The sequence below is a fragment of the Sander vitreus genome, chromosome 1 (genome assembly GCF_031162955.1).
Source record: "Sander vitreus isolate 19-12246 chromosome 1, sanVit1, whole genome shotgun sequence".
In the NCBI taxonomy this organism is placed as follows: Eukaryota; Metazoa; Chordata; class Actinopteri; order Perciformes; family Percidae; genus Sander; species Sander vitreus.
The window spans coordinates 39,248,689-39,273,889 of NC_135855.1; the positions used below are offsets into that span (position 1 = coordinate 39,248,689).

The following is a 25,201-nucleotide window of genomic DNA, read 5'->3' on the forward strand; positions in this document are numbered from 1 at the left end:
TGGCAGACAACATGAAACATGGCCGACACTAGCTGTGATTAAAGACCCCTCTCCATTTCCCCCGTAGATGGGTTTGATGGCCAATGCGACTTGTTTTGTTTCCAGTTAGCAGCCTCTACTTCTACTCTGTTCACTAGCGGATTACAGCCATGCGTAGTCTATAGCGCCAACTTCCAACCAAACTACGCTGTAGCTGAGTTTATTCGCTCCAAACCTGTTGATTGAAATGCGCCTAATTCATATTTCTTCGCTTCAAATGTGCTTGACATTTGAATGGAAACACAGCTATTGATGACAAGCCTTTGGCCCTACTAAGATCATTTTTTGGGACTTTTCCCTTTTATTTAATAGTGACAGTGGATAGACAGGAAAGGGGGGAGAGAGATGGGGGATGACACGCAGCAATGGGCCGCAGGTCGGACTCGAACCCGGGCCGCTGCAAAGGACTCAGCCTACATGGGGTGCACGCTCTACTGGGTGACCTAGAGGTCGCCCCTTTATTCATTTTGTAGTACCAGCCTTCTACTTGAATGTGCCTTATCATTCCCAGGTGATGTCAAGCAGCACACAGTTTCATGTACATATCCTACAATACAAGCAGAAAGAAATAGCTAGATTTTTGTTTTTAAAATATTAAGTTTAGACTCACCCCACTAAGGAAGGTAACTGCTCTAAAAATAGTACAACTTCAGTTTTTCAGCTTGGTAGACATTTTGTCAGCCGACCTTGTTTTGAAAGACCACATATCCGCAGAAAAGCACCCAGTCGCTAAATGTCACAACCTTTTTTCTCTCCTGAGAGCGGCCACATAAAGAATCGAGCCAGAAATAGAAAGCAGGTACAGACGAGAAGAGAAAGATAGCGGAGGGAATTTTTCTGCACAGACCTGACGGCAGCAGAAAGATTTTCACACCATGATCATTTTTAGACCGTGGTAATGATTTTAATCACAGGAGTTTGTCATCAACATTATGTGAAATAGAATGAAGATCTTAATGGCTTTCCTTCAAGTTTCCTCTTCATGTCACTGAGCATTTCTGAGTGTGAACTGATGCCTGCTAACCTGCTAGGGCTGGGTATCGATTTCAATTCCGAGACTTTGATACCGGTTCCTAAACTATGCTTTTTTTGATATCAATTTTATTAAACAAAAAGAACTCACAACTTTACACATTACGGCACAAATCTTTTTATTTATTTTTCAGCTCCTACTCCGTGAGCTCTCTGTGTAACTAGAGTTGTTCCTCTACGACGTGTAACGTTAGACAGCCAATCACAAACATCATTAGATCTTGGTAGAAGCATTCTGCGTGCTTATTGGCTCACTGACTGAAGAGATTTACACCTTAGGTATTAAAATTGGGTATTGAATGTCGAGGCATTTTTTGATGCTCGATACTTTAGAGGCAATTCGGTCTGTGTCTAAAAAGTATTGAATTTGGTACCCAGCCCTAATGCCTGGCCGGTGGTTCATTGCCTCTATATGTTTGTCTGTTTATACGTTTATATATGTGAGTGTTTGTAATGTGTGTTGGTGTTTGTCTGTCCATATATGTGTGTGTGTGTGTGTGTTATGTTGCAGACTATAAGCGTGGGTTTGGAGGGCAGTATGGGGTAGAGAAGGAGAAGCAGGACCAGTGTGCCCTGGGCTATGAGCACAAGGAGAGCCTGGCTAAGCACGAGTCTCAAAAAGGCACAGATACTCCCCGAACACCCCACACCCACAACCCTCAACCCCACCTCCCATTTAAAAATATCCCTCCTTAATATCACCCATCCTTTCCCAGAAAAATACCTCCTCCTAGCTTGTTACTCCTTCTTTGGCACCGCCCTCTCATCCCCAGTAACAGCTGTTTTCTTTTAAGTGACGGACACGCCTTCCTTTCCTCACAGATAACCCCCATGAACCCTCACTGTTCCACCACCCAGCTTTCTTTGTTGCTATTTTTGTTTTATTTATTCTTTAATACCAGCACTGAATAAAATATAGTTTATGCAGATCACCCTTCATTTTGGGCCAGGTGATGTTAATTGGTATGCAATTTAAAATACATAGCCCACAAAATGTCTGAAGGTTCTCATCCAGGTCATCGTTAACAGTCCAGCATCTTTAACCAAGTCCAGGTGTCCTTGATTTTTAACCTTTCTTGGATCCTAGAAGACAAGAGCAACAGTTAGATGTGGAAATGTAGAGTTCTTCCTGTGGCATGACCAATACAATATAACCTTATATCAGGTGATCATAGCTTAATGTGTAGTAGGTCTGCACGATATGAGCAAAATATGCGATAACATTGTTGAATATTGCGATATTACTGCTGCTAAATAAACCGATATTAAAGTGAACTCAGTTCTGCTGCTTTCAGTATTCTGCTAACATACAACAAACTGTTTGTTGTATTTAAAACAAATGAAAGGAAATAATTTCCTACTTTGTTTTATTGAACAAATTGAACATTGAATTGAATATAAAAGGCCCTACTAAAAAAACCCGACAGATTTTAAAGTGCAGTTACAATTGTCTCAGTTTAGGCAATTTTAAAAACATGTATTTATTTTTTAAAGAAATTTAAAGTTTTGAATGAATCCCAGGATACATCTTTTACTTCTGTCTGTCATGTGACCCAGATAATGTAGTAACACAAACACAAAGCCTATGAAGAAAACCATGCCTCTTTATTATCACATTATTTATTTCTTACTTTATTTTGACAATTAAATAACAATAAAAATATATAGTCCAACCAATAAACTAAATCAACAATTACCAGTCATACACCTTAAGACCTTAGCTAAAAAGAAACTGATAATGTGAAAAGATTGAGAATTGGACAATTATGTAATAATTGTTACAGGCCTGGTCGCAGCCTTTCGGAATGTGTTTATTGCGCCAGTTGATATCGCGAGGACGATAATAATAATTAAAAAAAACACGATATATTGAGCAGCCCGAGTGTGTAGTCACACATTTCAGTATTTATTATTATATTATTCAGCAGTATTTATCCTTGACTGTATATCACCTCGGCCCTCCACCTCCCTGATCACCACCCCTGCTGTTTCTAGCGCTGCCACAACGCTGTTTGTTTTTGCTTCTGCATTCGTTTGTGCATGATGTCGTACGGCCACAGTGCATTTTTATCCAGACCTTCTGCTGCGACCACACAGAGGCGTACGTGGCTGATCTTCAATGCAGAGATTGAGCCAAGATGGCTGCTTGACCCCAACTGTCTGGCTTATAAAACGATCCTCCTATCAGTTTCCTCTGTTGTCTGCATTCAGTGTTTTTTTTTTTTGTTTCTCCTCCCTACAGGTTTGCATGAGCTCAGCAACCCGTCCTTTGATTCCAGCAGTTCTTGTGTTTATCAGTTCTTGTAAAACCAACCACAGTCCGCTTCATCTGAACATTTGCAGACCAGAGAAGCTTCGAATCTACGTCTCTATTAATAGTGTGCCACAGTAAAGTTTAATGAAGAAGTATCATGAATCAAACTAAACAGTCCCGTAATTGTTTAAGGTCTGCTCTGATGATGCCGACTGTGGTTGGGTCACTAATGTAAAACAGGAACTGACTCCTTTTATCTCCTGTTTGTTACCAGATTATTCTAAAGGATTTGGAGGGAAATTTGGTGTCCAGAATGACCGGATGGATAAGGTAAGGAGTGTTTGTGTTAGAGCTGCTCGATTATGAGAAAGAAGAACAATTATTTTTTTATCAATATTGAAATCACGGTGGCCGGGTTAGCTCAGTTGGTAGAGCGGGCACACATATATAGAGGTTTATTCCTTGACGCAGTGGCCATGGGTTCAACTCTGACCTGCGGCCCTTTGCTGCATGTCATTTCCCCCCCTCTCTCCCCTTTCATGTCTTCAGCTGTCCTGTCAATAAAGGCCTAAAAATGCCCAAGAAATGATAAAAAAAAAAAAAAGAAGTCTTGATTGTTTAACACGATTACTCGTTGAGTTGTATAAAGATGTTGCATTTGTTGAACTTAAAGAACAGTGAACACCTTGACCTGTGAAATTTAACTTTTAACTTTTTTTTCATTGAGATGCGATACAAAACAAAGAGTTTACTTGCAAAACGTAATGTGCAAAATAATAGTTTTTTTTATCGATGACATCGTTTTTGTGATCGTTAGGAGCCAGTTAATCGCCATTACAATTTGATTAACTGCACAGACCGTTTGTTTGAGTTTTTGTGTAATAAGTTCCTTCTGTCTCCCATCTTTCTCTCTGGTCGGCAGAGCGCCGGGACTTTTGAGGATGTGGTGAAGCCGGCCCCGGCTTACCAGAAAACCAAACCTGTGGAGGCCGGTAAGCATTCATCAACATCAGCTGTGTTTTTCATTGTTTACCCTGGTATAGTTGTTCGGTTGTTTCATGGTCCCTCTACTCGCTGGCTGTAGTCGACAGTTCCACTGTATTGTGTCGACGACTGCTGCTGTTTGTCAGTGACTGTCATGTTAGTCCTCATTAGTTAAAAGTACTTTAAACAAACTTTTTTGGGGGGTCAATTCTTAATGTAAACATTATCCTGGCGCGTTATAAAAAATATTTGAGGGTTGCTTCTTGCTTGTATAATTTACAGCAGAAGTTCTCTGAGAATCTATTTTATATCGAAGCAAAGTTGGTATTGTAACTGAGATTTCACTAACCTAATTGATATAAACTCAGAAATGTAATCGGATCGAATTGATTCTGGAAGTCATTGGCTGGATACCCAGCCCTACTGATCACATCGTCTCTTCATTCTCCTTCATGTTTTCTTCTCTTGTCAGCTGGCAGCAGCACAGGAAGCATCAAGGCGCGCTTCGAGAACATCGCCAAGCAGAAGGAGGAGGAGGACAGGAAGAGGGCCGAGGAGGAGCGAGTGCGCCGACAGGCCAAGGAGAAACAGGAGCAGGAGGAGGCGCTCCGTAAGATGGAGGAGACGGCCAAGGCCCCCTCTCCGGTCCCGGCTTCCAGTCCCAGTCCCACTCCCAGCCCGACTCCCCCGGTCCAGCCAGCCGCCGCCCCGGCATACCAGGTTAGTCGCCGGGCTTTTTACAGCGTGTCTCTACCTGAAAAGTTGCACTTTGTATTGTTGTTGTTGATACTTTTTTTGCAACTAATTCGCTTAATTTCCAATCCATTACCGTACAGTACAATTCTCATATCATGGCATTTTTTATTTGTATTTGTGTACATATCTATGCAATCCACCCGATGATGATAATAATAATAATAATAATAATAATAATAACAGAAGCAAGATAACTAAATAGCTAAAGGAAAATTTAAATCAAAAGAGAAATAAATTTTTTATATAAATTATTATTTATAAATACAATAAATAATAACAAAACTGATAACAAAAATATGTACTATATATGCCACTTTGTATCTTTAAGCCCACAACACAGACTAAAAGAAAGTATTTTTTTTTTATTTTGCAGAGAATGAATGGGTCAAAAAAGTGTGCTGTCCTCAACTAAAGAAATTATTAGTCGAGTATCACTCATAAGATTTTGTCAACTAATCAATTAGTTGATTTAATCAACAGATCTGTAGGAAGAGTTTCTATCTTGTGTTTACTAGAGATGTGCTCAGACGTTTCATTCATCTTGTAAAAGCCTCAAAAATGACCCAATCGACAAAGAGACAGACCGAGAAAAGATGCTGCGGGTCACAGGCGCTTACGATCGGTAGAGTACAGCCCCTTTTTAGACAAGCAGCTCGTATGTAAACATACTCTCTCTCATGTCAGATCAATCAGTGATTGTTATTCTATTTTAAAGGTGCCCTGCCACATGTATTTCATCACTTTGTGGTAATGTCTGAAGTTCTACCATGGACTCTGTAACACAAATGCCTTGGTTACCTTGTTTCAAGCCATTCTAGCGTGGTATAGAAAGCCTGCAGGAAGGCTCAGCTCGATTTGTGCCAGTTCTCATTAATATTCAACGAGCTAAGCTGCTTGACTCTGATTGGCTAACAGCTAGCCAATGACAGCCTGGCTATCAGCATCCTTTACCCAGCACAACTGGACGAGCTCATGAATAGTAATGAGCTGAGTCAACACCACGTCAGACTGACCAGCTTTTGGAATTGGCCTGATTTCTCCACTTATTTCTTTTCAGTGGCTAGAGCTGACAGAGGAGGTAGCAGTTCATTTTCACATTCACCACATAACACAAACACATATGGACCTAACATATTAAAAAAAATACAAATAAAAACGGTTTTGTGTGGCCGGGCAACTTTTTAAGGATTTGAAATTGCGAGTAAACGGCAGACATTATTGGATGATTATTGCATTTAGCGCAAACGTACAACCTCCAATACAATCATCAATTAGAAGCCGTTCCTTTTTCTGTGTTAATGCCGTTGCATGGAATCGAGGCTGGATCATGTCCCAGCACACATCTTAATAACGTAGAATATAGTCTTTAATAGTTCCTTGCTACTTTTAATGTCCAGAAAGGTGCCTAGTGTAGCCTTTAGTTTTAAGGTGGGATTTGTTGATTTCTTTTGGGTTGAAGATAATCTCTTACTGGCATTAGTAGTATGGAAGTAAGTAATAGGGCTCCAATTACCGATTATTTTCATAGTCGGTTAATCTGTCAATAATTTTCTCAATTAATAGATTAGTTATTTGGTCTCTAAAATGTCAGAAAAAGGGCGCCCGGATAGCTCAGTTGGTAGAGCGGGCGCCCATATGTAGAGGTTTACTGCATGTCATTCCCCCTCTCTCTCCCCTTTCATGTCTTCTGCTGTCCTGTCAGAATAAAGGCTGAAAATGCCCAAAAAATAATCTTAAAATGTCAGAAAAATGTGTTTCCCAAAGCCCAAGATGACGTCCTCAAATGTCTTGTTTTGTCCCCAACTCAAAGATATTCAGTTTACTGACACAGAGGAGAGAAGAAACTGGAACATATTCACATTTAACAAACTGGAACCAGAGAAGTTTAATAGATTATCAAAATAGTTAGAATAATTTAATAGTTGACAGCTAATCGACTCATCTTTGCAGCTCTAATAAATAAGTAATACACTGAAGCTGATTGACATGAACAATATTTTACTTTACTGGAAGTAGAAGTACTCGTTAAACAGAACCCGTTTGCCTTGTCAGAAATCAGCCGCCGTGTCCTACGATGCTGCCGAGGAGAATGGAGAGTCGCTGTACGAGGCGGAGCCGCACATCCCCGACGCAGAGCCCGAGGACCTCTACCAGACCCCCGAGGAGACGGCCGCGGCAGCAGGTGACCCTCCTTTCATCTGTGCTGTTCTAGTCTTCACTGTTCCATGTTACTACAGGGTACCCGTGTGGTCTTTAAGGGCCTAAAAATGTCTTGAATATAATAATTGAAAAATAAGGCCTTAAAAGTCAACTATTATAGCATTTTTAGGATTGTGTGTGTGTATATATATATATAATATAAATGATAGTCAGTATTACACAACACAGTTCAACAGCACCACAAACTGCAGCCTCCACAATGATCACACGGTTGAATCAACACCTCAAACAGTTTCAACACAAACTAAATATCAATAGCTGAATGAAGGAGGATTTATTGCAGGACTGTTGGACTATTAAGCTTGACTTATGGGTCTGTGTTGAATCTACGCCGTCGGTATGCGTAGATTCAGACCCTACGCCGTACCTGACGTGCACCTCCCCAGAATTATAACTACATGTCGTAGACCACAAAAACTGTGATTGGTCCGCTTGGCCGTGGCTTGGTAGAGTCGCATTTCCCCCGACTCATTTCCTGGTTCTCCTTCTCCGTGAACAACATGAAATCAAGGAGAGGGTGAACTTTTCCTGCTACAGTCCGACCGTGGTCAGAAAGAACAGGAGAGAGAGACACTTGTTTCTACTACTACACCCCCCCCCCCCAACAACAAGTAGTAAAGACACAAAAAGAAAAAAAACACGGTATATGTGTCTTTGTAGCCAGAGTCTGTCTGTTTCTTTCCTTGGACTAACAATACTAACTAACTAACCAAGCATCTTCCTCTTGCAGACGGCCAGCAGTACGAGTACGGCGAGGACCTCGGGTTGACAGCGGTGGCCCTGTACGACTACCAAGCAGGTGAGACTGAAAGCTGTGGATTTCTGAGGACTATGGTTAACTGCTCCTCAGATCTCTGCAGGGTAAATCCAGACAGCTAGCTAGACTATCTGTCCAATCTGAGTTTTCTGTTGCACGACTAAAACTACTTTTGAACGTACACGTTCCACCAAAACAAGTTCCTTCCTGAGACTATCATGCAGGTTAATGAAATGCCAATAAACCAGAGCATGTTTTTCTCCTAGCCCGGAATGTGGAGAAATGTCTGGCAATGCGAGACTACGTTTTATGTAATTTTCAATAGCTCAAGATCAATAAAGAGCAGAGATCTCCCGTAGTGCAAACGGACATGTTTAAATGTCATGTTTATCTGACTAATCCTTTCAGCTCTGCTGCAAATATGATAAACAAACACTTAGAGTTGCACTGTCATGTGGCTCTTTGTAGTTTGGCTTATTTGAAGCTAATGTGCACTTTTTGCTGTCTGAGTTTGTACCTTCAAGGTTGAAAGCTATTCCTTGTAAGTCGCTTTGGATAAAAGCGTCAGCTAAATGTAATATCTACGAATCCTCCGTCACCGATCCATCTCTTCCGGTTTTCCAGCCGGCGACGACGAGATCTCCTTCGACCCCGACGACATCATCACCAACATCGAGATGATCGACGAGGGCTGGTGGCGGGGCGTGTGCAGAGGCGCCTACGGCCTTTTCCCCGCCAACTACGTGGAGGTTCGGCAATGATGACGCCCCGCCGACATGAGCCAAGGAAGGAGACCATTTGGCATCCTCCTCCTTCACCCTTTGGTCTTCTCTCTCGTCACCTTATGTTCCTGTGAGACGTCTGCAGGTCTCCTAACCGGCTTTCTTTTGCTCCGTTTTTCCATCCCTCCGCTACATATTCCACTCTCAGATCACTTTGTTTCTCTCCGGGCAGCAGAAGACAGGGAGAGTTATCTTAGAATGACTCAACTGGGGCTGCACAATACGAGGGAACACGCGATAACCTTGTTGAACATCGCGGTAACGATATCACTTACATTTACAGATATGAAAGTTTCTGCTGCTTTCAGTATTCTGCTAAAATACAACACATTCCAAAAAGCCCAAAAGGAAATCATTTCCAACTTTGTTTTATTGAACAGATTGAACATTAAACTGAACACAAACCATTAAAAAATAATAAGTTACATTTTAAAGTGCAGTTTTCCACTGATTCAGCTAACTCAAAAGATCTTTTTTTCGTGATGTGTTTTATTGTTATTGCAAGTTAAAGTTGCTTTGTCGATTTTAAATAAAAAAACTGATTTATTGTGCAGCCCTAGACTCAACTCAAAGAGAATATATACAGTAGAACTCATCTGGGCTTTGTTCTGCACCTCTGGACAGATGTTCAGGGTCTCAGATGACGAATGATTCACACCTAGAAGTTGCATATCGAAGCTTTTTTTTTATTTTATTTTTATTATATATATATTATCTCTCCAGATACCGTATTAGAGATCAGTTTCAGGTATTGTTGCTTCCTCATATGTAAGAGAGGACTTTTAGTCTCACCAAAGACCAGAGTAATGATAGCAATGAGCTTGAATAAGTCTTGTGTACGGGGCGACGGCTGCTCACTGTTCAGCAGCTCAGGCTTCATGTAAGCAGGAGCAGTTTTTAAAGTGGAAAACAAGCCTCCACTTTGGATTATAATGTATATTGATGGCTATATACTGTCCAGTACGATCGACCATGGACCAAAAAGACCTTTTGCTTCTTTGGTCTGTTTGCACAGGAGTTTAAATTCCCCCTCCTGATTGATTCATCAATGGGGGAACTAAGGCTACATCTACGCTGCTACGTGTTGGTTTAAAAATGTCTTTTTTTGCGACGTGCCCCTAAAACGTGACTACATCGTAGACCGAGCCAGCCAGGGAGGGAATACAGTGAGGCCAGATCAGGGCTAGCATGTAGCTTCTCTGAGCTAAACCATCTGTCTGATGGCATCATCGCACACCAGAGGGAAGTTCAAGTTTGCCAAATTTGCCGTTGACACCTTTCCCATGTTGCAGGCTCCGAAAAAAAAAACAAGGCAACATTTACACTACTATGTTTTGGTTTAAAAACCAATATGTTTCGCTACGGTTACCTACGAAGCAGCCTGATTGGTTGGGGTTAGGCATTGACCTCGATTAGTTAAGGTTAGGATAGCCAATTGATCAGGGGATTGGACCTGAACAAATCGGGTTCTGTTACCTTGCGGAAGCATGGACACCTGGCCAGTAGTAGCGTGTGAATGCTATTGAAAGGCGGGTCTTGCGTAGAAGTTGTGTGGGTTCCATAATAACGCGTTTCCGAGCCCCTAAAACGGAGACATTTGGAAACACTGCCGCCGACGTTTTGGTTTGAAAACTCCGGGGTTGGTTTGTAGTCTAGAAGGCCACAAACGGAGACGCACGTCCGTCTTAAGCAACTACCACCAACCGGGCGGAGTATACATGCTGCTTCCTGTTAACACTGGCCCGCGCATGCCCAGTATACGTGAATGGTCATGTGATATGCGTTTTGGGAGTGCTAGTTAAAATGCCAATTAGTTCTTTTCAAATGCCGCTTAAAAACCTGAACGTAGCAGTTTAGCTGTAGCTTCAGTTTGAGCTTCAGGTAGTACGAATCCGTTCTCTTTTGTCTGAGCACTTGCAGCGATCGTAGTGTTTGATTTTACATGATCAATAATGATGTTTCCTCCTTTGCTGATGTCCCAATTGTTATAAATAGAATAATGTGGCCATAATGTCAAAGACTTCTTTTCGCTGCTGTGGCAAATCACAAGCTAAACAAAAAACACTACAGCTCATAGTGTTAGTTGAATCATCGTCATACTTTATTTTGGTTATTGTTGATATCATGCTTAGAATCATGTACAGAGAGATCATGATTTATTGAGAAATAATAGATTTAAAAACATATTTTTGTTTCTCATCTCTGTGAGGTTTTCTTTGGACTTGTGTATTTGTGTCTTGCTGCCTTGAACGCTCGGGTTTTCCTGTCCTATTCCGTATGTTGATATGCACGTGAGACTGCTCTGGAGCGCCGCTAACATCCCCTCGTCATGACTAGAGATGTTCCAATACATATACTAGTATCAGAAAAGCCTCCAATACTGCCTAAAATGCTGGTATTGGAAAGTACTGGAGTTTATGCACTGATCCGATACCACGTAATTTAGAAAAGAAAATCTACTTTAAAGTAGTTTATTTATGTTCTTTTTCCGTTATGACTCACTGTCAAACTGGATAATAAAGAAAGTTCTATGGCGTTCATTGTTTGTGTTTGTTCATGTTTCACAGATAACAAGAGTATCGGACCATCTCTAATCATGACCAATCCTCAGAGCGTGCGTGTGTGTGTGTGTGTGTGTGTGTGTGTGCGTGTGTGTGCGTGTGTGTGTGTGTGTGTGCGTGTGTGTGTGTGTGTGTGTGTGTGTGTGTGTGTGTGTGAAGAGTAGAAATGTTTATCATGCTGTTTGTTAAGGGAAGAGGCTTTGGTGTTTTCTCCAAACACTTAATTATTCCAACAGACGACAGGTCCGACATACTGCTCCGTCTGTGTCTAGCAGGAGTGTAGCTTAAATGTGTGTGTTTTCACTCAATTCATCTTTTGGGTTTTATAATAAAAAAAGTGACCTTTTTCAAATGCATTATTTTTATCTTTACCTCTGTTTGCTTAAGTCATCATTATCTGCTTCTTTTTTTTGTTTCAATAAATAAACTATGAATTATAAACTTGTTTGTGTTGCGTTGTTTTATTTCATGGCTCCCTAAAATTACAACAGTTATGAAAACTTTAAGAACCCCTGGTTTAGTACGTCATGAAAATTACTTTTAAGTCATAAAAAGTCAAAGTATAGTATGTCGAAAAAACAAGTCATGGTATAGGTTGAAAAAAGTAATCAAGTCAGTATAGTATGTTGAAAAAAGTAGTCGTGTAGTATGTTGAAAAAAGTATAAACAGTCATAGTACCGTATGTTGAAAAAAGTATAAAACAGTCATAGTACAGTATGTTGAAAAAAATATTTAAAAGTCATAGTATAGTATGTCGAAAAAGGTATAAAACAGTCATAGTATAGTATGTTGAAAAAAGTAAACAAAAAGTCATAGTATAGTATTTTGAAAAAAGTATTAAAAAATCATAGTATTTTATGTTGAAAAAAAAAAGAAGTCATAGTATAGTATGTTGAAGAAACTGAAAAGTCATAGTATAGTATGTCGAAAAAAAGTATAAAGAAGTGCTAGTATATGTCGAAAAAAGTATAAAAAAGTCATAGTATATGTGAAAAAAAGTTAAAAAAAAGTCATAATATAGTATGTCTAAAAAAGTATAAAAAAAAAGTCATAGTATAGTATGTTGAAAAAAGTATAAAAAAGTCATAGTATATGTGAAAAAAAGTTTTATAAAAGTCATAATATAGTATTTCTAAAAAAGTATAAAAAAAGTCATAGTATAGTATGTTGAAAAAAGTATAAAAAAGTAATGTTGAATGGTATAGTATTCCAAACTGCACACAGAAAAGTCCGGTACGAACTGGGTTTTGAACCTTGTACTTTCTTGCAGTGAGGAAACAGTGCTAACCATTGGGCCACCTACTGCATGACGTTTACTTGTTTCGACATACTTTACTATAACGTTTTTTTTTTTTTTTTGACATACTAAATTATGACTTTTTTATTATTTTAATTTTGACGACTTAAAAAAAAAGTATTAAATATGACTCACTATACTTTGACATTTACATGTCACAGATTGTTATTAATACACTGACGCTATTATCCAAAGTGACTTCCATTAAGTGACTGGTGATCATATTTTTAGTGGAGGGGTATGGGGGTGAAACTGAAGGGTCTGGGACAAGCTGGGTCCAAACCCTCTACCTTCTTAATGAGAGGCAGCAGCACCAACCATTGGGCCACCTACTGCACATGACTGTTCACTGTTTTTGACATACTTAACAATTACTTTTTTTAATCACTTTTTTCAACAATCTATACTATGACTTTTTATTACTTTTTACAACATACTATACTTTGACTAATATAGTTTGAGAATTTGGTTTTGTGTTTACAGTTTTGAGAAAATGGGTGAGGGTTTCAAGAGATGTGTCTTACCAATGGAAAACAAAAACATCACATTCCTTTTAGATAGGTGTACCTAATAAACTGGCAACTGGGTGTATTCATAATCCAAAAATGCATTAACGGTAGACTCTGCGTAAGTGTTTCCTGAGCTGTCTCGTACTACACACTCCATATGCTAAACATAATGCCAAGATGTTGGAAAACAGACAAAAACCATGTCTTTAAAAAAAAAACTTGAATTATGTCAGTATAAAATCATTTTTGAATCGACTTTTTGATTTTTGGTCCGCACAAACCGACTACCTGAACCTGTGACGACCGATCTTCGCCCCCCCGCGGGCAGCTCCGACAGGCCGGCACTGTAAGGACTGAGAGGGAAACGACACTAGTGCAATATTATATTTATTTCTTACAGTGAATTTTGGTTGCCATACAAGAAGTCTCAAGGATTTGAGGGGGCATGGGAGGGGGGGGGGAGGAAGAGTGCAGTTACAGGAAAATTCTCTCTCTTTTCATTTCAGTAATTAGTTGACTCTATGATGATTCAGTAGCACAAAATTACAGCAACATAGAAAACATAAACACAAGTCTTTGCACAAATTACCGAAAACATCTTAGCCTCTATGAAGACTTAGTCAAAGAATAAAATCTATTAATGAAAAAGAATCAAATTAAGAAAGAAAGAAAGAGGAAAAAAATAGAAAGTTACCCCAAATGTTGGACAATGATGAAGGCGGGAGCAGTGTTTTGAAGGGGAGTGGAAGTGGGTTAGTGAGCCATGGCTGTCCTAAACATGGCCTGGTGATGCTCTTTAAAAGATTCCTACATCTACTCAGCTCTACATTTCCACAGAAAAAAACGGCTTAGTGACAATGCTGATCCACAGAGAGGAGTCAACAGCCACCACTAATCTTTTTGGTGGATTTATTATGTATGTATACATATATATATAGATTCATATAGTTTCCTACCAAGAAAGGCCTGCAGATATATTTTAAACAAATTTACACATTTTTGCTCTTTTCATACACACACTCTAGACTGAGGGGTTTCAGAAGATGAGAGAAGTCTGCTCAGATGGTGGTTGTCAGAAGATACCTGGGTTTTTTTTCTTAGTCACTTGATTGGCCAAAATATCTTATAACTTTGGTATTTTTTAACCTGGAATCTACTGTGTCTATCTATGTGTTTGTGTCTAAGTAACTTATGGGAACAACAATCTTTGAAACTGTTCCAGTAATAAGCAAAATCGCTGCAGTTGGCAGCAGTGAAACAAGCTGCAATGAAACCCTATTTTGCAATTTAAATAAACAGTACTTTTATCATCGTAAAACACACTTCATTCAAAGTCGACAGAATAACAAAATTAAAATATAAAAAGCTGTATCGGTTCATCTTTCCACTGATCCAACAATCACCATTCTGGTTTGGTTGAAATAAACTCTTAATTCACCCATTTACATGTGGAAATATGCTGGCTCTATACACGCTAAAAGTCCTGATTATTTACATGGAGTCTGGTGATTTTGGCGATAGCGATTTCAGGACTGTTTCATGTTAAACAAAAATGATTTTACTCTTTAACAAAAAACTCTATCTCCAGTGATCCTTTCCATAATGTTGTCAGACACTTAGAATAATAATCTGAGCCTGTCAGCGGCAAAAACAGAACTTTTAGTGGACGTAAATTAAAGGTGCACAAATGCCCCGAGTGGTTACACTGCAGCCTGTTCCTATTAGTCACTTTTAGACACAAAGACATGGGTAAATATGGTCTAGGTTGAAAAATACCAAAGTTATCCTTTAAATCTACTACAGCACTAGAGAGTTTATCTATTTTAGGCAACACTTCATTAAAACACTGACAAGTGGTCGCATCATGATATGTAACTTTAAAATGGGAAAATAAAACACAACCAAGGAGATTCATTCAGAATAAATATTGCTTCTTACATAACCCATAAGTCTAATAATAAATATCCACGTTTTGATCTATATAGTATTTTTTATTTTTTTTTGGCAATCCACGTCAGTGTTGAACAGATTTTGTTCTCTATAAAATGTCATAGAACTCTATACAAATCTTTAAAAATACTGTGCTTTTCTACCCCCTCTCCGACACTTCGCTGTTTGCTTTTTTAAAATAAGTTACATGTTCAAACAGGAACAGGATTATAGCAGCATTGTCCCATGCCAGCCTCCGTACATACGGCTAATGTTCACAGAACACAGAGCTTGTGTATGTTTCATTCGTCTCCTCGAAAACTGCACCTACATGAAGCTGCGGAGTGTGATATGAAACCAAATAAGGGTGAACTTGCTCTAAATAAAATAATATATATTTCAGACGCTGGGTTACTGTCGAGCACAGTCTGAAAGAATCTACTTTGAGATACAACACAAGCTCCTTTTCTTGATAGAGCTTTTACAACCGACAGTGGTGCAGGTACAGTGGAGGAAGGGAACTGTGAGATATAGAGAGGTGAAGTCCCTCACCGTCCGGTGGACCACCATGGGACCTTATTTCGGGAAAGAATATGTACGATAGTGAGCGGGTGAACAGTGAACGTTTGAATTGAACCATGAAGTACACATATGATGTTCATCAATTTAAAAGACAATTTTGCAAGTGAAGAAAGTCTCCGTTTTTCATAAAACTGTTGAAGTATAAAACTGAAAGTACGTAATTAGAAAGACTACACACTTCAAAGTCGCACGAGTCACGTCTGGCTTAAGCTACGATGACCATGGGATGTAACGTTACTCCCACGAGCAACAGTTCTTTCGCATCCTGGCTGATAAAAAGACGCTGGATAAAACACATCAGGTAGGGTAACGTTACATGTGTTGTGGAACAGAGCTAAGCTAGCTAGCGAGCAAGCCAAGCATCAAGCATTGTCGTAGGTTTGTCGCTGCACGACTTTCGTGTGAAACCGCTCAGTGAACTACATTTACGTCACCTTGCTTGACGTTCGGCTTGCTCACTAGCTAGCTTAACTCTGTACCACGGACAATATATGAAGGTACATATCCATATATGCGTTGTTTTCACGGATGGTATCATCCCGCTTCCCAGCATTGCACGCCGGTGGGCTTGCCACCAGTTGATTTTTAATGACCACTGACAAGCAAAGAAAACAGTCTACACCCTCCTACGACCGCGATGGCGGCAGCTGATTGAACGAACGCCTCAGGTGGGTCTGGCTGCTCCGGGATTTCAAAACCGACCATAATGGCGGCTCGTTCGGAATACGAGCTCTTATTTTATGAAAATAGTTCACCGAAACGTGTTCCTGAAAATATTTGAATGGAGGAATAGGCCATGCAGTTGCTGAATCTGTCTTTATTTCAGATCGACAGAGGTCAGTTTAAAAGATTTTCGTCAGCTTTTGAGAGGCGTTGAGCCGAGCCGGCCGCTCCTCATTTGCATAAAGTTGGTTGAATTCAACTTAATGCAAATGAGGAGCAGGTGACTCGGCGCCCCACTTCTCCAAAGTCCCCGGCACGCTACCAGAATGCATTGCAGGGCTGCTCCCATTGAAATTAATAGGAAGCGTTGAAATGACGCGGACGAATGGACACACTCCACAAGTTGTGCTACGACAAACCTAAGACAATGCTTGATGCTCAGCTTGCTCGTCGGCTAGTTTAACTCTGTTTCACAGCACATAACGTTATCTTACCTGATGTGTTTTATCCATAGACTGTAAGGTTTTATCCAGTGTCTTTTTATCAGCCAGGAAGCGAAAGAACAAGCAAGCCCTGTTGCTTGTGTGAGTAACGTTAGATCCCACAGGCATCGTACTGTAGCTTCAGTGAGACGTTACCATGTGACTTTGAAGTGTGTATTGTACTTCAACAGTTTTATGACAAACTGAGACTTTAACTTGCAAAATTATCTTTTTAAATCGACACGATGTGTAATTCATGGCTCTATTCAAATGGGATCAAACTAATTTTGTCTCTCCCCGTTCACTGCCATACATATTTTTCCCGAAATACGGTCCCATGGTGGTCCACCGGAAGGGGAGGGACTTCGCCTCTTTATTTAAGGCATCCTCTGCAGGATGATGGGGTGAATGACACCACTGCTGTGGTCATCAGGTCAGTTCTGGCAACTATAAATCAACCTTCATAGAATGTATTTTTTTACTCTAAACCTTTTAATAGAGCTATACATATAATCAAATAGACATTTTTATCCCGTTAAACACTCTTATATACACGTTTCAACACATACTGTACTTCTACTTCTGACCAGCCTGCGTTCATTGCTAGCAAACACAAACATTTCCCAGCTTTATAAATGCTGATTTAGTTTGAAATTGGACCCTTATAACAAAGCTTAAACCCTGTCTCTACTGCTGGAGCTGCAGTGAGATCGGATAAGAATATATGGGATTTGGAGAAGCGTATAGTCCAGTCCAGTCTAGTTACAGAGACCAAAGTTCATCTGCAAAAGATCAGAAATGGTTTTCCCTTTCAAATCTCACACAAGGCTCAAGCTGATGAACATCTGCCGGCTTTGTCAGGTTGTTCTCCGCTTATTACTTTGCAAAGTCGTTAAAGCTTTAGTGCGTAACTTTTTGATATTAATGAACGTCCGTTACATTCAAGCCATTGACAAATGAGTTGCTACAAAGCTAATTAAGCTCCCCACAACTCTCTCTGTATCTCTCAGTATGACTATGTTCAGAAGATTGTTCGTCCGACGACTTTCGCACGCAGAAACTCGAGTGAAGATAATTACCTCTTCTGAAGAGTCCATGTTTTTTTAATCCTCCGTGTCCTCCTTGGCTACTAGCAACTGTGTGGAGGAGGGGGCAGAAGCTACGCACTATAGCTTTAAAAGGGGCAGTCCAAGGCATGTGGACTTAGGTGAACACACGTAATTCGACATAAAACCCTGAAGCCACAGAATCTCCATCTGCTCTAAAAGCCAAGGATTCAACAAGATTTCACGTCATCTATCTGGCTGAAGTTGCTCCACAAAGAAGGAACCTGATGATTTAGAAGAAAAGTTCTCTGTCGGGGCCGCCAGTGTCAGTCTGCAACAGCTTTGTTAACGCAGTGTTGCGTCTACAGCATTCTTTTGCGAGAAGAAAACACTCTCCTGAAGGCTGTTTTGGTCTAAACTGTGTTTTGCCTTTGACTCTGTGTTTCAAATCACAGAATTGTACCTCAAAACAGCTGCTCCGGTTTGGGATGCTGTTCGGTTCATTTGGGATCTGGTTGGAGTTGAGCTCGAGTTAGCTTAATGCTAATGAGTCTCTTATTGACTCTTTAATCTTTTTTTCTTTTTTTTTTTAACAAAGAACAATGTACAAAATGTTCAGGTAGTCATTTAGCTATATAGAAAACATAATTTCTCTGGTACAACTGGACTTTTAGCTCTTTAAATGTCAACCTAAGAGTTCTTAAGTATTAGGTTGCTTGTCACAACTTGAGTTACTTAAAATTGTTGAAAGCTAAAAGGCCTCCTAAAGGATCTGACACTGGATTCAAAGTCAATAAAATGCTATCGAATGACAGCCTGGAAAATACGCTTTTTCATTTTCTTGCTGAGAGTTTAATGAAAAAGTTTGATACCGCTGTCATGTAAATATAGAGCTAGAGCCAAGAGACGATTAGCTTAGCTTAGCTTAACATAAAGACTGGAAACAGCTCCAGCCATGCTACAGCTCTGTGAGTCTGTACTTGTCACAGCGGTGCTTTGAGCTAAATGCTAACATCAGCATGCTAACATGCTCACAATGACAATGCTAACATGCTGATGTTTTAGCAGGTATAATGTTTACCATGTTCATCATCTTAGTTGCTATTTTGCTAACTAGCACTAAGCACAAAGTACAGCTGAGGCTGACGGGAATGTCCATATTATATATTAGTAGTTCTGTTTTAACCTAATGATGGCGCTAGAGGAAAAGTTGTGTAACAACCAAAAGTTATTACATTTTATACCGACGGAAACATTAATATGTGTACAGAATTTCATAGTAATCCATCCAATAGTTTTAAAACAAAAGAGACGGCTTCCAGTCTTTATGCTAAGCTATTGTCTCCTGCTTCCAGCTTTACATTTAGCGTAACGTTACAGACATGACCGTGGTGTTCATGCTCGGACGCTTTTCGGCTAACGTTTTAAAAACATCTGTTAAATACAAATATAAAAGTTATTTTAATGTTTTCAGTTAATTTCATGGTGTCAAACTAAAGTGTAACTTCTTACCTTTCTAACGGAATATCATTTTAACCATTTACTTTATCTTTGTCTTTACAATAGTCGGCAAAAGGAAGCTAACACCGGTGAATTAGCAGTGTGTTACCCTTGGCCATACACGGACACATCTGTCTCCCCGCTGTAAAAAGTCAGTGGCCGCTGCGGTTCTTTTGGGAGTAATAACCGTATTAACAAGTCGCCCAAATGAACAGAATTTCTGTCAACACATCCGTGACTGTACTTCTGTTCTTCACAATAAAACTGCATGCTCCAACAACTCCAAATTAGGCAGTAAAAGCTCCTAAATTTCCACCTAAACCGCCACCTGAGCGTCGCCCAAGCATTCTTACTGCTTTCTCTCTGCAAAATCACTTTCGTATACTAATTAGACATGTAAATGTCCATGTACATATATGAGAATTCACACATAGATTATTAGATGTGTAAAAACTAAGAAAAGCACTGTGAAAACACCAAGGAACCAAATGCTTGCTCTTGGGGGGAATCGTTGTTGGGTCTCTGTAAATTATAGAGTGTGGTCTAGACCTACTCTATCTGTAAAGTGTCCTGAGATAACTTCTGTTATAATGTGACACTATAATTAAAATGAAATTGAATTAAAAAGACAGGAAACTGCGTCAGACCGAATGTAAATACAGCCAATAGCCGCAAACAGGGTTCGAACATGAACACAGTTACATGTGTTAACTAACGGCAAGAAAGCGAATGAGCGTATTTCCCAAAATGTCAAACTGTTCCTTAAAAAGTACCTTGTAAAGCTCTCTCTAAAAACACCTCAACTTCTACCCCGTACACACACAGGGTGTTTGAAACATCAGCATCGCTGCGGGGCCACATGAACACCTGTGTTGACCTGCTAATGGTGAAGTGGAAGGAGATTTGACAGAATGAAGAAAAGTAAAGTACAAAAGTAAAGTACAGCTCTAGTTTCCCTATACTGTGGCCTATATAGCGGATCCATGGAAATAGCTAAACTGGCCTTAATGATATTTTGGGTCGACCAGTGAAACGCACACACACACACAAACACACACACACACACACACACACACACACTCATACACACAAAACTAGAAGGAAAAGCCAAGAGAGACAAGGACGCCCTTTGCAGACAGACAAGCTGGTAAAACTTTTCTGGTCCAACGTTGGTCTGTCCGTCTTGTACCTTGTGTCCTCCCCTTGGTTTTCCTTGTATGATGAGGTGGACACCGGGTGGGTGTAGACTGGCGAGGGGCCCTGGGGGCCCCTGCTACAGTAACAGCGGAGCTCCTCCTCTGGTGACCACCTCTCTCCACGCTTTGCTCTCTCTCAGGAGAAGAAGGCCATCGCAGTAACGGTGTGTGTACACATGCTTAGGGTGTGTATATCTGTGAAGACAGTGTGTATTCTTGTTTGTCAGTGTGTGGCACTGTGCATAAAGTGTGTGTGTGTGTGTGTGTGTGTGTGTGTGTGTGTGTGTGTGTGTGTGTGTGTAAGGACACAAGATATGGTTTAGTATTTCTTTAAACATGTCAGCTAATGTTCTTATTTTGACACAAACGAGGTGAAAAGCAACAACAACAAAAAAGTCTCTATCTCAAATTTGTCTCTACAACCTTAGATGCACCCAGAAATATAACTCCGGTAGGACTCTAGTGAAGAAATATTATTTTCTGAACAAACTCTAGCAAAGATAGAAAAGGAGCAACGACCAGCTCAGCTGGTTTTTCATGCACCCACACCGGGGTGTATGGAAAAAGTCTTTTAGTATTCCAAAGCAGTTGGGTGAGCATGAGTCTTTTATGTGAAATAAACGTCCAAACGTGTTTGAGTACACACATTATTCCAGAGTTTTTTTGTGTTTTCTGGTCAGTCCTTCGTACTGGCATCCCCTGCTTTTTGCTCTCCTTGATGTGACATAGCAGCTATACTCTTCTCTCTCCCCCTGCGGTTCCGCCCGACATCCCGTGATCCCCTGATGCTCAGGGCGGTGGGAAGAAATTGAAGAGGGCGGACGAGACCGGAACGCTGAGATGAGGGCGGCGGAGGATGAGAGAGGACAAAAAACAGCAAGAGGCAGCATCAGCTTGGACAAAAAAAACGTCTACCCAGTTCAACGACTTGAGATTATGTCTGATGAAGAGATCGGTAAAAAGTGATCGGAAACACCTCCCCTCTCCCTTTTCCTCGGCCCCCGGACTCCGCACGTCGCCACCCCGTCTCCTCTGGGCTTATCTGTCCTGCAGCAGCTTGAGGGCCCGCTCGATGTTCATGCGGTGGCCCACCCTCGTCACGCCCAGGTCTATCAGGTCCTCTTTCTGCAGCGAGGGCAGGTGGGCGCCCTCGATCTCATTGTCCAGGAAGGCGTCCCGGTGCTCGCCTAGGTTCAGGCTCTCCAGCCAGTCCGCCACGTCGTGCTTGCTCCACAGCTCCATGGGTTTGGAGGCGAACGGCTTGCCCGAGGCCGCCACCGCCTGCATTAGAGTGAGTGGCGACGGCGAGCGCGAGCTCCCGCTGCCGCCACACGAGGAGCTCAGGCTGTAGGCGCCGCCGCTGCCCATGGGTGGGGTGGGCAGGCCGAAGACGTCGGTGAGGGTGGGCGACACGGAGGGTGGCAGTGAGGAGCAGGGGGTGAGGGAGGAGCCGGAGTCTGGCGGGCTGCAGGGGTGCGTCTGGGAGGGGAGGCTGCTGGGAGGGGTGGAGGTGAGGGCAGCAGCCGCAGCGTTGTTACGCATCCCTGAGTCGTCTGCGGGAAGCCTGAGAGGGACAGAGAGGAGACGACAGTCAGTCAGGGTGAGACAGAGCGGCTCAAGTTTCAGCACATTGACAACAAACCACGTGTAGTCAGTGTAACTTCATATTTGCTAACTAGTTTTCTGTGTTTTTGATTTGATTTTATATCTTGAACATTGGTGTTGTTTTCAACTCATTTAGGGCTGCAACTAGAAGATAAGTTAAATCTGTGAGGTTGCCTAATGATTGCTCCTAAAATTCTTTTCTCTTTGTTTTCTTCCTTTTTCTTGAGAAATACGAGATATTTTTACGTCCTTAGAGGTTTAGAGGAAAAATTCCCTCTTTAGGTAAACTGTTTACTGTTCACTAGGGCGGCGACTAACCATATTTTCACTGTGGATTAATCTGTCGATTATTTTCTTGATTAATGGATTAGTTGTTTGATCTAAAAAATTTCATATTCACATTTAACAAGCAGCAATCAGAGATTTTTTTAACGACTCAAACTGAATAATCGATTATCAAAATAGTTGGCGTTTAATTTAATAGTTTACAACTAATCGATTCATATCTGCAGCTCTAAGTTCATGAGATGAGTAATAATGGACTAAAACGTGCCAAAAGAGAAGTATGGTAGACTGGAGTTAAGATGGAAGTGTCTTTGCGTGTATTTAGTCTTCAGAGGGTTCATTAAACTTTAAACTAAAACTACAGATGTTCATCATGTCATTGCTGGAAGGATTTAATAATGTAATGATGCAAAATGAACAGTAGGTGGCATCATAAAGCAAAACTTTCTCCCAAAGCTCCAGCAGCTGATGGAGAGGATGCATGTTGAACCAAGCCAGAGCATTTTAGGTTTTAATCTCCATCCAGACAGTTTAGTTACAGCAGCGTTACTTTTCTTTTTGGCTACTCTCTAAGCTACTTTTAAGGTTAGGAATTAAATATTTACTACCATCTTATTAGCTCTATTTTAGCAGCCATCTTGTACTTGTGACTTTAATTAGGGGTCCAAGTCCGATGGGGGCTGGGTCCTGCGTATGCAAGGCAACGCAGATTCCAGTGTCAGCGGTACTTGGGAACCAGTGTTGTAGTACTCAAGATCGGTCTTGGTCTCAAGACCACTTTATGAAGGTCTCGGAATCTACCACATTTTTACTCGTCTGTAAAAACATTTTTACTCGGTCTCGTCTGGGTCAAGACCACAGCTGCGGTGATATCACTACATTTCCTGTGCATTGTCTGATTTATGAGTACACATCAGTACTGTGATTGGATGTAAAACTTCCTGCTTCAAATTTCTAATTTGAAATTTGTAACTGTTAACCCCCGTTCCCCGCCCCCCTTAACATGCACTCCCAAGTATAAAAAATATAGCGAAAAAAGTTTTTAAGTTTTTAAAAACAGAATTAAAAACATCTTTAAGTGGGTATATGGAAATCCTGGATCTTTCTTAGTGGGTATACTGCGTATCACGTAGACTACACCACTGGGTTTAAGCCATTTTTTTTAATGCTTCTTCTCAGTAAAACTGAATATCTTTGAGTTGTGGATAGAACAAGACATTTGAGGACGACACCTTGGGCTTTGGGAAACACTGATCCACATTTTTCACCATTTTCTGACATTTTATAAACCAAGCAATTAATCGATTAATCAGGAAAATAATTGACAGATTAATCAACCATGAAAATAGCGGTTAGTTGCAGCCCTAGCAACATTTAAAGAAAGCACATTTTTCGGCCTAAAGCAGACGGCTCTTGCAGTGTGAACCCCCAGTGGTTAATATGTTTTATGGTTTATTACATTCGTGTGGAATGATTACTGTAGCAGCTGTAACAAAGACTGAGTGCCGGCCTCCAGGTACAGAGAAAGACTGAGCGTGCTGAGTGTACTGCAGCCAGAGGGAAGCCTGCAGCGCTCCGTCCACCAACTGGCTCCTAATGGACGGATGGATGTGTACGTACAACACTCTAACCTTTTTATAGCCCTTACGGTACGACGGGGGCACAGAATAATAGAATATTGAAGTAACCAATGTAGCATCGCAGAATCAACAACAGTTATAAGCAGGGCCACATGGGACCAGCGGACGCAGAATTTTCAGCAGAATTTAAAAGTCCCATATCATGCTCATTTCCAGGTTCATACTTGTATTTCGGGTTTCTACTAGATCATGTTTACATGCTTTTATGTTCAAACAAACACATTATTTCCCTCATACTGTCTGAAGCACCGGATCTTCCACATCTGTGCTCTCGAAGTCTACCATCGTTGCAGCCAGGGAATGATAGTGACAGCACCGTAGCGGGACTTTCTACCTATATATGACATATATATGACATATATGGTTGTGACATCACAACCGTACAGAAGTCCTGACGGCTCGTTCAAAGGCACAGTTTCTGTATACAGGCTGTGTGCATTTCTCTGTGGATTGGGCGTTTTGATACTGTCACTGTATTTATATAGCACCTCCACCTGCTTTATGATCAAAAAAGACATGGAAATCTCAGTTTTTACAATATGGGACCTTTAAGAAAATAAAAAAAAATAATATAAAAATAAAACTCTAAATGTTAACACATCTCCACCTAAAGGCCTAAATTAATTTAATCAACTAATCAATTAGTCGACAAAGGATGTGTTGCATTGTGGGATTCTTTTCAGCTTTTGTCAGCCTCAAAGACACAAGAAACAACTCACGACATGCAAACACAGCACCGTGTGTTTGGGTGTGTGTGTATATATGTATATGTGTGTATGTATGTGTGTGTGTGTGTGTGCGCATATATGTATGTGTGTGTGTGTGTGTGTGTGTGTGTGTGTGTGTGTGTGTAGTGACATCACCCTCACATCACCTGCTGCTCCAGTTCAGGGTTATTATAGTAAACTAAAATGAAAATAAGTAGTGAAAATATTTTTAGTAAATTGAAACTAAAAAAAACTAAAACTTTCAAGAAAAACTAAAACTAAACTGAAACTATATTGCCAGGTTAAAAAAAAAGTAATACAAATACAATAAAAATTGAACGTAAATCAGGGCATTCAGTTTTTTAGCTATAATA

The 25,201-nt window shown here is 40.6% G+C and overlaps 2 protein-coding genes across 3 annotated transcripts in view; one reads left to right on the top strand and one right to left on the bottom strand.

Annotated features, from left to right (window-relative positions):
* Positions 1-11,829, top strand: part of cttn (cortactin) — a 28,179-nt gene extending 16,350 nt beyond the window's left edge. Inside the window, exons 10-16 of one of the 2 annotated variants that reach the window (XM_078255669.1) lie at positions 1,583-1,693; positions 3,600-3,655; positions 4,248-4,317; positions 4,782-5,029; positions 7,118-7,247; positions 8,016-8,084; positions 8,667-11,829. In XM_078255669.1, coding sequence (XP_078111795.1) covers positions 1,583-1,693; positions 3,600-3,655; positions 4,248-4,317; positions 4,782-5,029; positions 7,118-7,247; positions 8,016-8,084; positions 8,667-8,803 — 821 coding nt within the window. In that variant the 3' untranslated portion in view covers positions 8,804-11,829. The remainder of the gene's footprint in view (positions 1-1,582; positions 1,694-3,599; positions 3,656-4,247; positions 4,318-4,781; positions 5,030-7,117; positions 7,248-8,015; positions 8,085-8,666) is intronic. The other variant, XM_078255678.1, reaches the window with a different exon arrangement.
* Positions 11,830-13,562: 1,733 nt separating this feature from the next.
* shank2a (SH3 and multiple ankyrin repeat domains 2a) overlaps positions 13,563-25,201 on the bottom strand; it is a 295,254-nt gene continuing 283,615 nt past the window's right edge. The window contains exon 22 of the mRNA XM_078255689.1: positions 13,563-22,154. Coding sequence (XP_078111815.1) covers positions 21,629-22,154 — 526 coding nt within the window. The 3' untranslated portion in view covers positions 13,563-21,628. The remainder of the gene's footprint in view (positions 22,155-25,201) is intronic.